This window comes from Parus major, chromosome 27, assembly GCF_001522545.3.
Source record: "Parus major isolate Abel chromosome 27, Parus_major1.1, whole genome shotgun sequence".
Taxonomy (NCBI): Eukaryota; Metazoa; Chordata; class Aves; order Passeriformes; family Paridae; genus Parus; species Parus major.
The window spans coordinates 837,545-849,686 of record NC_031796.1 but is presented as its reverse complement, the minus strand read 5'-3'; the positions used below and the strand labels follow the sequence as shown (position 1 = coordinate 849,686).

The window sequence follows — 12,142 nt, the reverse complement described above, 5'->3', positions numbered from 1 at the left end:
CACATCCCACAGCCAGGAACATCCCATATCCACATCCCACAGCCAGGAACATCCCATATCCACATCCCACATCCCTTAGCCAGGACCAGCCCATATCCACATCCCACAGCCAGGAACATCCCTTCCCTATGTCCCAAAGCCATGATTCACATCCCACAGCCAGGACCACCTTGTCCCCACATCCCACAGCCAGGACCACCTTGTCCCCACATGCCATAGCCAGGAACACCTTGTCCCCACATCCCACAGCCAGGACCACCTTGTCCCCACATCCCACAGCCAGGACCACCTTGTCCCCACATCCCACAGCCACAATCCACATCACCCAGCAATGAACACCCCTTTTCCATGTCCCATAGCTTCCCTGTGTCCCCGAGCCATGATCTACATCCCACAGCAATAAATATCCCTTTTTCACATCCCATAGCCAGGAAAACCCCTTCTCCATGCCCTAGAGCCATGATCCACATCTGACAGCCAGGAGCAGCCCTTCTCCATGTCCCACAGCCAGGAACACGTGCTCCCCACATCCCACAGCCATGATCCACATCCCACAGCACTGAACAGCCCTTCTCCATGTCCCACAGCCAGGAACACGTGCTCCCCACATCCCACAGCCATGATCCACATCCCACAGCACTGAACACCATTTCTCCATGTCCCACAGCCAGGAAAATCCCCTTTTCCACATCCCACAGCACTGAACGCCCCTTCTCCCTGTCCCACAGCCAGGAGAACCCATTTTCCATGTCCCACAGCACTGAACAGCCCTTCTCCCTGTCCCACAGCCAGGAAAATCCCCTTTTCCACATCCCCCAGCACTGAACACCCTGTCTTCACATCCTGCAGCACTAAACAACCCTTTTCTACATCCTATAGCCAGGAACACCTCTTTTCCATGTCCCCCAGCACTTGGGGACCCCTTCTCCACGTCCCAGGGCACTTGGGGACCCCTTCTCCACGTCCTAGGGCACTTGGGGACCCCTTCTCCATGTCCTAGGGCACTTGGGGACCCCTTTTCCATGTCCCCCAGCACTTGGGGACCCCTTCTCCACGCCCCAGGGCACTTGGGGACCCCTTCTCCACGTCCTAGGGCACTTGGGGACCCCTTTTCCACGTCCCAGGGCACTTGGGGACCCCCAGTCCGTGTCCCCAGCCCGGGGGGAGGCAGGGATGCTCGCTGAGGAGGGTTTTGGGATGCGGCGGCACGGCAGCAGCACCCCGTGGTACTGCACACACACTGCACCCACAGAGCTGCTGCTGCTGCTGCTGCTGCTGCTGCACTGCCCCCAGACCTCCCCAAAAACACAGCACAGGCGCCTGCTGCTCACAAACAGCCCAGCCAAGCCCCACTGCTCTGCTCCCGGGTTTGGGAAGTGTCCCAGGCCATGGTGGGGAGGGTGAGGGGGAAAGGGAAGCGCTGAACCCACAGCACAACAATCACAGCACGGCCCCTCCCGAGATCCCCACAGATCCAATCACCCCTTCCTGCTGCAGGAAGGTTTTCCAGGATGGAGATCTTTGGGATGCAGGAAGGGCGTGTTCCCTGACGCAGCACAAGGAATTAGGTCAAGCAGAAGGCAATTCCTTGCTGGGAGCTGGCCTGGGATCACAGGACTCTGTCCTGACCTGCAAGGATCCAGGTTATCCTAAAATACATCCTGGGAGTGGCACCACCTCCCTTGGCAGCCCGGTGACAAGTGACAAGGGTGTCCCTTCACACTGCCAGCCACGCTGCAACTCTTTGGGAATAAGGGTGCAAGGCTTTGGTTTCAGCAGCTTAAAATGGAGCTTCTCTTGCTGGTAGGCAATGGAGAACGGGACATTCTTTCTCCCAGCTGTTTGTTAATCCGAGCACCACCTTTTGTCCATCTGCCATGTTTCACTGAACACATGGATTGTGCATTCCCTGGAGCAAGAACTGTCTTCCCCGTTACTTGTCAGCACGGCATTGGACACAAAGGAAGCCTCAGCCCCTATCTGGGTTTTTGTGAGGCTTCTACACAACAATCAGGGCAGCTCTGTGAAAATCCACATTCCTCCCCTCCAACTATTTTCTGGACACAGGAGGGTTGGTCACTGCTTGGAACAGTGCACAAGTCCAGGTCCTGCCAGTCTGGACGATCCTTTCTGCAGCAAAGTGCAATAATGTTAATTTTTGCCCACCAGGCTGACACTTCCCACACCTCATCCTCATATAATTTATCAACAAGATCGAAATTCAGCTCATTTGCACACCCTGGACATGGCTCCACCTTCCAGCCCATGACTCCTATGATTTGTTCCTCCACTGGCTGAAGTGACTCAACGACTCCTTTCATCATTCAGCCTCTTTTAGAACTAATAACACAGCCCAGAACAAATTCACACTCAGCTCATCAGTGACTTCTGAAGACCAGACAGAACCTTCTGCGTCTTCACAGCACAGAGAGGAAGGGAAAAAAAAAAAATTAAATAAAAGAAATGAGGACAAGAAGAGCCTGGAATGCCCTTTCTGCAGAATTAGAGGTGAAAAGAACCAGACTGGCTTAAAAAACAAAACAGAATTAAAAAAATTCACACCCAGGGAGGGAACACACGGGGAACCTTTTCCAGACCCAGGTGGGCACTGACCTACTGCATCTGCAGCACCAGGCTCTGCTTTGAGCTGGGCAGGCTGGGGGGGCACAGGACTGCTGTTGTTTTTCACAGTGTCTGTGCTGGTAACAGAGGTAGTTTCTTTCCGAGAAACTTTTGATACCGGAGGCTCCTCCACGGCCATCCCGCTCTGCCGCTGCCGCCGGCGCTTCTTGCTCCACAGCTCGTGGCAATCCTGCCAGTGGGGGAGGCTGCAAGAGAGCAACGAGTGAGAAACACGGCAGGGAAAACAAGGAAAGCCTCAAAAGCCACGGGAAGCTCCTCAGAACACATCCCAGAGCAGCTGGGGCTGCCCCTGGATCCCTGCAAGTGTCCAAGGCCAGGCTGGATGGGGTTTGGGGACACTGGAATTTGTCCCTGCCCGTGGCAGGGGTGGCACTGGATGGGATTTAAGGTTCCTTCCCACCCAAACCATTCCATGATGCAACTTTCTAGATCCATGTAACTTTTACAGATGGAGAAATGGACTCAGGAAGGGACACTGGGAAGAAATTCCATCCAGTGAGGGTGCTGAAGGGCTGGAATGGATTTCCCAGAGAAGCTGGGAAGTGTCCAAGGCCAGGCTGGAGCAACCTGGGCTCGTGAAAGACGTCCCTGCCCATGGCAGGGCTGGCACTGGGTGAGTTTTAAAGTCCCTTCCAACCAAACCAGCCTGGGATTCCACGATCCCTGACTGCAGCCAGGCTGTGGCAGCCAGGGGTAGGTCCTAGAGCCAGGAGAGGCAGTGTAAAAATCATTTACTTTGCACTGGGATCTCACTGCAGGAAACACAAAACCAGTGAGGGCAAATCCACTGAGCTCTGGGAGTCTGGGAGTGTCAGGAAAGGCCTTTCCTTGAGAAACACTGAAGGAAAAAGTGATCTCAAAAGCTCCACTTGCACACAAACCAAAATTTTATCACGTGCATGACTGGAGTGGCAGAAAATTGAGTGACACTGCTCAACCCTGGCAGTCAATTAACACACAGCCTTAATGAGGCCCAGGGCAGAGACAGGGGTGTGCTGCATCCACTGCACATCTTCCAGCAGAGCTTCAGAGCATCTCACAAACATTAAACTGGGATTTATAAACCCAGCCTGTCGTCAGGCAGAAAAACAAACAGCACAGGAAAAGCCGTTTGCTCAACCACACCACCAAACACAAGGGCAGAGTGGACAGAAAACCCCAGAAATCATGATTTTGACTGAAAAAAACCGCCTTGCCTCCCTCCCAAAGCTCACGGTGGGGGATGGCAGCTGGGACTTACTCTGGAGGTGCCATTTTGCTGAGGTCAACATCCTTCAGGAAGTCACTGTGCAGGGCCTGCTCTGCTGTGCAGCGCTTGCCGGGGTCCAGCGTCAGCATGTGGTCCAGCAGGTCCAGGGCAGACGAGGGAATGCTGTGGGGAAACACGGATGAGCTCATGGGAAACGTGTGGAAAGGCTCAGTGTCACAAGGACACCTAAGGGGAATGCACACAGAGTCTGTTGTTTGTGATGATGCAGCGGCTCCAAGGCACCAGCAGGTGTGGGGAGTGGCTGCAGCTGTGGCAGGCAGGGTTAGGCTGGATTTTGGGAGAGGTTTTTCCCCCCCAGAGGGTGCTCAGGCACTGAAGATGCTCCCCAGAGGATGGGGACAGCCCCCAGGGCTGGCAGAGCTCCAGGAGGGGTTGGACAATGCTCTCAGCACAGGGTGGGAGTGCTGGGGGGTCTGTGCAGGGACAGGAGCTGGAGTGGACAATCCTTGTGGATCACTTCCAGCTGAGGACATCCCGTAACATTTCCACTCTGATTTTTACCACGAGAAACACGAGACAAACCCAGACAACATCCCCTTGAAGACACCACCCTTCCAGGAGATCTCCCAGCCTGCAGGCCCTCTCTGGAGGGGGATGAGGTGCTTGGAGAGGGGACAGGGGAGCCCAGCACGACTCACAAGGAGAACTCCTCGCGCAGGCGCCGCCGGTATTGCTTCTTGGGCTTCATAGTGTTGAAGTAGGGCAGCTTGATGACATCTGGCCACACGGCTGGGCAGGGGCTCCCACACAGCCGGCTGGGCAGCGGGGAAAACACAGTCAGACAGCTGGAATTCAGCCAGGAGGAGCTGAGCCACCCACCCCAGGGAAAACATCGACATCTCCTGGGGATAAACCCAGGGCTGGGCACGGATCAGGTGAGGTGTTGAAAAAAGGGAGGTATCAGGAAAAGGAAAATGCTGAGCTTGAGTTTATAAACCATTCAAAACAATGACTTTTTTTTTTTTTTTTCTTACTACAAATGTTAAAATTTTGATGTTTCTTACTTTAAACTTTCCATAGTTTCCATAGTTTTTACTAAAACTGTATTTTAGTATTTTTACAATACAGGTGGTGAGGTTTTGGAAGAAGTTGCCCAGAGAGGCTGTGGAGTTCACACCCCTGGAAGTGCCCAAGGCCAGGCTGGACAGGGCTTGGAACACCCTGGGACAGTGGAAGGTGTCCCTGTCCATGTCAGGGGTGGCACTGGATGAGCTTTAAGGTCCCTCCCATCCCAAACCACTCCAGGATTAAAACTTCCAGCCTGAGAATTAATTCAGCTTCCTAATTTTTGGACTCGACACACAGCAAGGTTCACTGAGGGTACATCAATCAGCAACCACACAGCTGATGGAGGTGTGGACACCTGGCTATTCCCATTTGCATTCCCAGGCATTCCTGGCCCTGTTTTTCCAGGCAGGTCAGAGAACAAGAGCTCTCCTAACTCGCAGCTTGTGTGCACCAGCAGCTCCTGCAGCACCTCCCCTCGCAGACATGCGTGTGCAAAGCTTTACCTGATTAATTCAAGCTGAGCCAGTTCCAGATTGGCTTGAAAAATAGGCTTCTTTGTAAACAGTTCCCCGAGGATACAGCTGGAAGGAGGAAAAGCAAGAGGTCACGACAGCAAACCCTGGGGATGAGCGTCTGAACACGGCAGCGCTTGTGCTCGGGAGCGGCTTTGCCTGAGGAGAGTCATTTGCATCGGGGCTTGTAGTGACAAAGTGACCTGTGTGTAGGAGTCCCCAGCCCTGGGCTCCTGGGAATCACCTCCTGCAAGTGGCTGCTCGGAGCAGGAAGCCCCTGCCACGTTAACTCTTTGCAGGGAAAGGAGGATGTGTCAGTGTGACAGGAGCCACAGCTCCCGTTCCCTCCCAGCTTCAGCTTTTGTTTGCATTTCCAACTTCCCTCTGCTGGCCCAAGCTGCCTGTGGCTGTGTCAGGGCCAGCAGAGGAGCTGGGTTTGTGCACACAGAGCTCTGCAACAGCTGGGAGGGAAGGAGAGGAGAGGGGCAGCACCCCTGGGTGCTGCAGCCCTCCACATCTCTCCTCAAGCCAGCAGGAATCGGTGCCAGAGGCAGCTGGGGGATGCAGGCTGGGAATAACCCCGTGCGTGTGGAGCAGGAACTGAGCAGCAACTGGGGCTCACAGGCACTAATTATGATTAATTACTGGTTTTCCCAACTGCTCTTTGTGTTGTAAAGCCTGCTCAAGTTTAGTTGGGAACATCCCAGTGGGAAGTGCAGGCTCTGGGGAATCCTCAGCTCTACTGCTGAATCCTCCAGTCTCTGCCTCTCAATCACCTGGAGAAATGTTCCATCTTTGTGCTCAACTGCCCAGACTCCTGTTCCCCAGGCTTCCTGTACTACTCAAACTTCCTGAAACCTGAAGTTTTTACTTAAAAATGTTTTAGCTGGGGAAAAAAAACCCAAACAACAAACCCAAAACCAATCAGTGGCAAACTAAAGAGTTGAGAGAAAAATTCTCAAAAAAACACTGAAGGAGCAAATGTGTCGCCCCTCTTGATCCCAAGAGTACACCAATATCAGGTTGGCTTGCATTTTAAATAGTAAAAAATTTGTTTATTACACTTTCTCACTTCAAAACCAGGGCAAACCTCATTCTAGGAGTTTTTACTAAGTGGTTTTAGTGAGGGGACAGAGCCCTGCCCATGACTGGGAAGCACTCCTGTCTCATCCCAACACTCTGGGACACGTCCAGCTGTGGGAATTGGCACAAACCAAGGGGCAGAATTCCCAGAGGAATGCTCAGGAGCTGCTTCCAGAGGCAGGGGACTGGCAGGACTCACCCACAGCTCCACACGTCGATGGCAGGGGTGTAACGCTCCTCCCCCAGCAGCAGCTCTGGGGGTCGGTACCACAACGTGATGACTTTGTTGGTGTAGGGACGGCTGCAAAACAAAAAAAAACATAAATAAAAACTCATCCCAAGAGCCACAAAACACTGAAAAACTGCTTGTTTTTACTTCCCAGCTGCACTTACACCTGTTGGTGGCAGCAGGGGGGGTTTCAAGTGTCTGCACTTGCAGAGAAGTTAAAAACAGCTGAGGAGGCACCACGGATTTTACAGGAATCACAACTCATTGTAGGTACCCAAGGCTGAAAATTCCTGACCCTCAGCAGGCTGCCATCACTGAATGGTGACTGATCTTGGAGCAAAACCCACTCCAGAGCAGGTCAAAGGCAAGCAGAGAAGAAGTTTTGGCTCATTCTGAGCTGCTCTTCTAATGAAAAGTTATTGGAACCAGCCAGGAGTGTTGGAGCTGGGTGATACCACTGAAAATCATCTCTCAGGACTTCCAAGTGAGGGCTTATGTGGATATTAAGAAGAAGGAAGCTCATCCCAACCCAGATAAACCCTTTTCCTTTTTTCTCACCTCTCCTCTGAGCTGTAGAGCCGGGCGAGCCCAAAATCTGCAAGTTTGATCTGCCCACTGAAAGACAAAAACCAAAAAAAATCAGTTAATCCACACAATTATGGAATGTAAGGGACCCATCAGAACCCAACTCCTACTTCAACCCCAGTTAAAGGGTGAGGAAACCCACCCCTGAAGCAGAAAAGCCTGACAAAGCCACATTTGTGGAATTACTGCCAAGCTTAACTCTCCAGTTCTGATTGAATGCTTCAAAGAAATACAAATTTTGGGGAAAAAAAATAAAAAAAATATAAAAATCACAAATAATCCAGTGTCATCTGCATCACAAACTCTTCCCCCAACAGACCAATGTCCCAGAGAGTTTTTTTAGGTGAATATTCAGACATTTGGGTGTAATTATGGACAAGATTCTTCTCACACCTCCTTCTGAGGGTGAGGACAACACCGTGTGCTCACAGCTGAACCCAGGGAGAAGAGCTTGGAGGGATCTTCAAGAGGATCCACTCCCAGCTTACCTGTTGTTCAGTAAGATGTTGGAGCACTTGATGTCTCGATGAAGGAAATTCTTTTTGTGACAGTAATCCAGACCCTCCATTAACTGTTTCATGAAAGACTTGATATGGTCCTCTGAGAAATGTACCAAGCCAGATTCTAGCAGCCCCATTAGGTCATGGTCCATGTACTCAAACACAAGGTAAAAGGCACCTGGGATAACAAACAGAGAAATGGATGAAAACAAAAGGAGAGGCACAAAAAAAAAAGGAGATTAAATTGTTGAAAGAGTCTTCATTGTGCACAATTCTGCTGGAGTTGTTTTTTGTTTTAGCAGCCCTGTGCTGTTTTTGGGTTTGCTGGGTGTCCTTTTCCCTCCTTTGTTTTCCCAGCAAACAACAAAGCAGCCTCACCAAGCTGACATCTGAAATTAAATAACATTCAGAATCAATTCCCCTGAAGCTCTGGACACATTTACCTCCATGCCTTGGTTATTTTTTACAGGAGAGTTTGTTGAGGGATCATTGCCATGCATGGCTTGAATTTGTGTTTGGGTTCTCCTGGAAGAGAAGATCCCAAACAAGAGCCAGAGGGCTGCTGAAACTTTTGACACAATGACTGAGGACAAACAACTTTTCACACTATTAATAAGATTGCTGCCACTAATCAGTGATAAAAGTGACCCTGTAAAGGCTATTTTTCTTTTCAGACTGCTCTCCTGTGACTCTGCAGGAATGCAATCATCCTTTGATCAACTCGTGAAGCTTCAACCTGTCCTTTGGGGTGAGATCCAACCCCTGGAGGAGGAACACACAGGAGCAAAGTGACTCCAGAGTTTTACACTAAACCCAGGGGCTGCATCCCACCTGTGGTGAATTCACACCACCCCTGCAGCCACAGCTGTACCTTTGTCCTTCTTGAAATCCAGTGCATCTTGCTTGTCCGTGACGATCTCCTTCATGTTGACGACGCTGCGGTGGATGAGCTGCCGCAGGATTTTGATCTCGCGGATGGCTGTGATGGGGAATCCTTCCTTCTCGTTGTCCAGGCGCACCTTCTTCAGAGCCACCAGCTCACCTGCCGGGCACAGCGGGGTCACAGCCTGCTCACCTGCACTCCCAGGGCGGCTGGGAGCAGCCCTGAGCATGGAAAATGCCCCCACTGAGGGACAGCAAAAGCAGCTTTGGTTACCTCCCTGCTTGTTTTAGCTCAATTGCTCTGCTAGGAGTTCTCAGCTGTGCTTTTTCCTAACCTGCTCCAGCAGAAAGGGGGAACTGAAGTTTACCCTGGAATTTCTCACAAGTTCTGCTGCAATAAAGTCTGACAATTTAAAAAGCAGGGGTTCATCTGGCACCTGTGGCCACCACAATCTTCTGACCCCACCTCACACCCCAGGGCACAGGATCTCACCAGCAGAGCAGGAACCTGGACGCTGAACTCAACAACAGGGATACACACACTTAACAACAGGGATAAACTCAAGATTCCAGAGCTCCTGCTCTTCTGCCCCCTCTGGGAAAGCTTCTCCCGGGGCTGCAGCCCCCTCTGGTTCTGCAGGTGTTTGTCACTGTGGAGCAGCACTGGGATTTACCTGCAGCCATGCTCACCTGTGTCCTTGTCCTTGGCTTTGTACACCTGCCCGTACGTCCCTTCTCCGATTATCCCGATGATGTCGAACTTGTCCACGCAGCGCTTGCCCCAGTCGCTCTCCGTCTGTCTCCTCTCCCCGTAGCGAGGACAACAGATTCTGCAGGAGGGAACGGCTCTGTGACACAGCTCAGGGCTCCAGCTCAGTGTCATCCCACCAAAAAACACCTGCTTCCACTGGGTTAACCCCTAAAACCTAAAAGCAAAGCTCAGGCACCGCTGGCTTTGCGCTCCAGGAATTGGAATGTTGAGTTTGATGGATTTTTGCTGTTTAATCCCAGCTACTCCCAATCCAGGCTGAACAGAAATATTACCTTGGATGGCATCATCACACTACAGCAGGAACAAAAATAAATGTCTGGGATATCCAGCAGGGTGCTGGAGGTTTGGTTTTTATTGAAAACATCAGGGGATTTTGCTCCCTCAACAACTGCTTTAATTTGTTATCAGGGAGAGTTCTCTATGCCTTGAAGATGGAATCACAGAATCCCAGGAATGTTTTGGGTTGGAGGGGACATGAAACATGATCCAGTCCTACCCCCTGCCATGGGCAGGGACACCTCTCACTATCCCAGGGTGCTCCAAATCCCCTCCAACCTGGCCTTGGACACTCCCAGGGGTGGGGCAGCCACAGATTTTCTGGACACCCTGTGCCAGTGCAGCTCCAGGGCCAACACTTCAGTCATGAAGTGCATGAAAAATCCAAATCTCCCATTTTGGAACAACCAGCTTCTGAAAGCAACACGAGCTTTATAGAGAGATGCTCATCCAGAGGTTTCTTCTGGCTAAATCAAAGAGAAAGGAGCTTTTGGGGTAGATGTGGCTGAAGACACATGACACACTCCAGCAACTTCTGCCTTTAATTCTCAGATAAATGGGGCAAGCTGCCTTCAGCTGAGGGTCCAAATGTGAAACCACTCACAGGAAACAGTCATTACACTGAATAACACAGAAACAGGAACTTGTTTTCTCTCTTATTTCACTTCCCTCAATAAAAAGCTCTCAAACCAATGCCGGGACCCGAGAAACTCAAAGAATAAAAAATAAAAAAAATTAAAATAAATTAAAAAACAAGAAGTCAGCCTTACTTTGGTCTCTTTTTGAAGGGTTGCTGAGGTGGTGTGGCTGCCTTTGGTTCTGGGGAGTCGGGAGGAGATGGGTCCCCCCCAGGGAGCTCTGGGGGGAGCGGGAGGTCCGTGAGTAAGTGTCGTGGTCTCTGCTCTCTGTCTTTCTTCACAGGTTTTGGAGGAAGAATCTCTTTTGGACTAAACTCCGAAAAGTTAATACAACACAAAAGTCAGACTCGACAGCCAGCTCAACAAACAAACAAACAAACAAAAAAAAGCTGCTGCAGGACAGCAGCTCTGGTTGAAAATGTGAGGTTTAAGTGTCAAAATAAGCACATTCAAATATAAAATGACACGGTTTAAATTTACAATGCTAATAACACCGGGAGAGAGAAGTGTGAGAGTTGAACACACCACGAAATGAACACACAGGTCTGCACTAGAACTTGCCCAGTTTGCACAGATCAGAACCAGTAATTCAGAGTTTCCTCTGAGGCAGCTCAGGGGAGCAGCCAGCACCCAATTTCTGACCTCCACTTCCTCTATTTACTCCATTTATCTCCGTGAAATTAAGTGTTTGACTTGGTGAGCACCACTCTAAATACAGAGCCAGAGTTAAACCTTCCTCCACGAGAGACTTTTAACCTTTTAGCAAGGACTGAGATGTGGCTTTCACTCCCAAACGCTGCTGAGGAACCAAAAGTTGATTTTTAAAATCCAATTACCAAAGGCATCAGGAGTTTGGTTTAGGCTGGCAGGAGCTGCATGAGCAGAACCTACTTTCTCTTTCATGTATTCAGCGAGGAGAATTCCTAGGTTTGAGTAGTCACGAATTCTCCATGCAAATCTCTGATTCACCAGGAAAAGGGGGAAAAAAAAATAAATCAAGAGATCCAAACAGCCTTCCCAGGTCTGTTTTTAGGGCAGGGAGCAGGTTTGGAGTCTGCACCATCAGGTCTCACACTTCAGAATAAATGAACTGATGGAAGTAGGTCGTTTTATCCCAATTATTTTATTAGAAGCTGCCTGATCTGCACGACAATCTCTTGTGAAATCTACTTCAGGAAGGAGGAAGACAAAAACCACCAGAAATGGGAGAGGGAGATGGGCTGAAACTCTCCCCTCATTGACAGCAAAATCCTTAGGAGCAGGAAGACTACTCAAATATCTACAGAGAATCTGATGGAATTGTTAAGGCTGGAAAAGATTGAGTGCAGCCATCAACACTGCCACATTCTCTACTAAACCACAAAAAGACTCAGTCTGTGTCCAGACATCTCTCAAAAACAACTTCTTTGTAAGCCCACAGCAGGAAGGGCAAAGGTGTGTCTGGAGAGTGAACCTGCAGTGCCCAGCTCTTGCTTTTTTACCCAAAATTCCCATTTTCTTGCCTTTTATCTGTTCAATTCTCTATTTGCACATCAGCACTCGGTTCCTCTAAGCTCAGCTCCCCCAGGACCCCTGGGCTGGTCACCAGGGGAGGAAACCAAACTGAGCCTTCGGAGCTGCCCGAGCAGGGAAAAGACCAAGAGTGAACAGCAAGAACACAACAAAACCTCTGTGGAGCTCCTTTCCTCCTCTCCTCTGAGCCAGCAGGGCTGCCACCCCAAAAACACTGGGGGTGTCACCCCAA

General features: G+C 50.6%; 1 protein-coding gene across 7 annotated transcripts in view; it reads right to left on the bottom strand.

Moving 5' to 3' along the window:
- Positions 1-12,142, bottom strand: part of CDK12 (cyclin dependent kinase 12) — a 29,802-nt gene that overhangs the window by 7,334 nt on the left and 10,326 nt on the right. For all 7 annotated transcript variants that reach the window (XR_004500324.1, XR_004500325.1, XR_004500326.1 and 4 more), the window contains exons 3-12: positions 10,531-10,707; positions 9,403-9,542; positions 8,702-8,872; positions 7,819-8,008; positions 7,304-7,360; positions 6,716-6,817; positions 5,425-5,502; positions 4,552-4,668; positions 3,884-4,015; positions 2,614-2,828 (exon numbers count right to left, since the gene is read on the bottom strand). Coding sequence is in view for 2 of the 7 variants with exons in the window: in XM_033520023.1 (XP_033375914.1) it covers positions 2,614-2,828; positions 3,884-4,015; positions 4,552-4,668; positions 5,425-5,502; positions 6,716-6,817; positions 7,304-7,360; positions 7,819-8,008; positions 8,702-8,872; positions 9,403-9,542; positions 10,531-10,707 (1,379 nt within the window). In the remaining 5 variants the exon portion in view is untranslated. The remainder of the gene's footprint in view (positions 1-2,613; positions 2,829-3,883; positions 4,016-4,551; positions 4,669-5,424; positions 5,503-6,715; positions 6,818-7,303; positions 7,361-7,818; positions 8,009-8,701; positions 8,873-9,402; positions 9,543-10,530; positions 10,708-12,142) is intronic.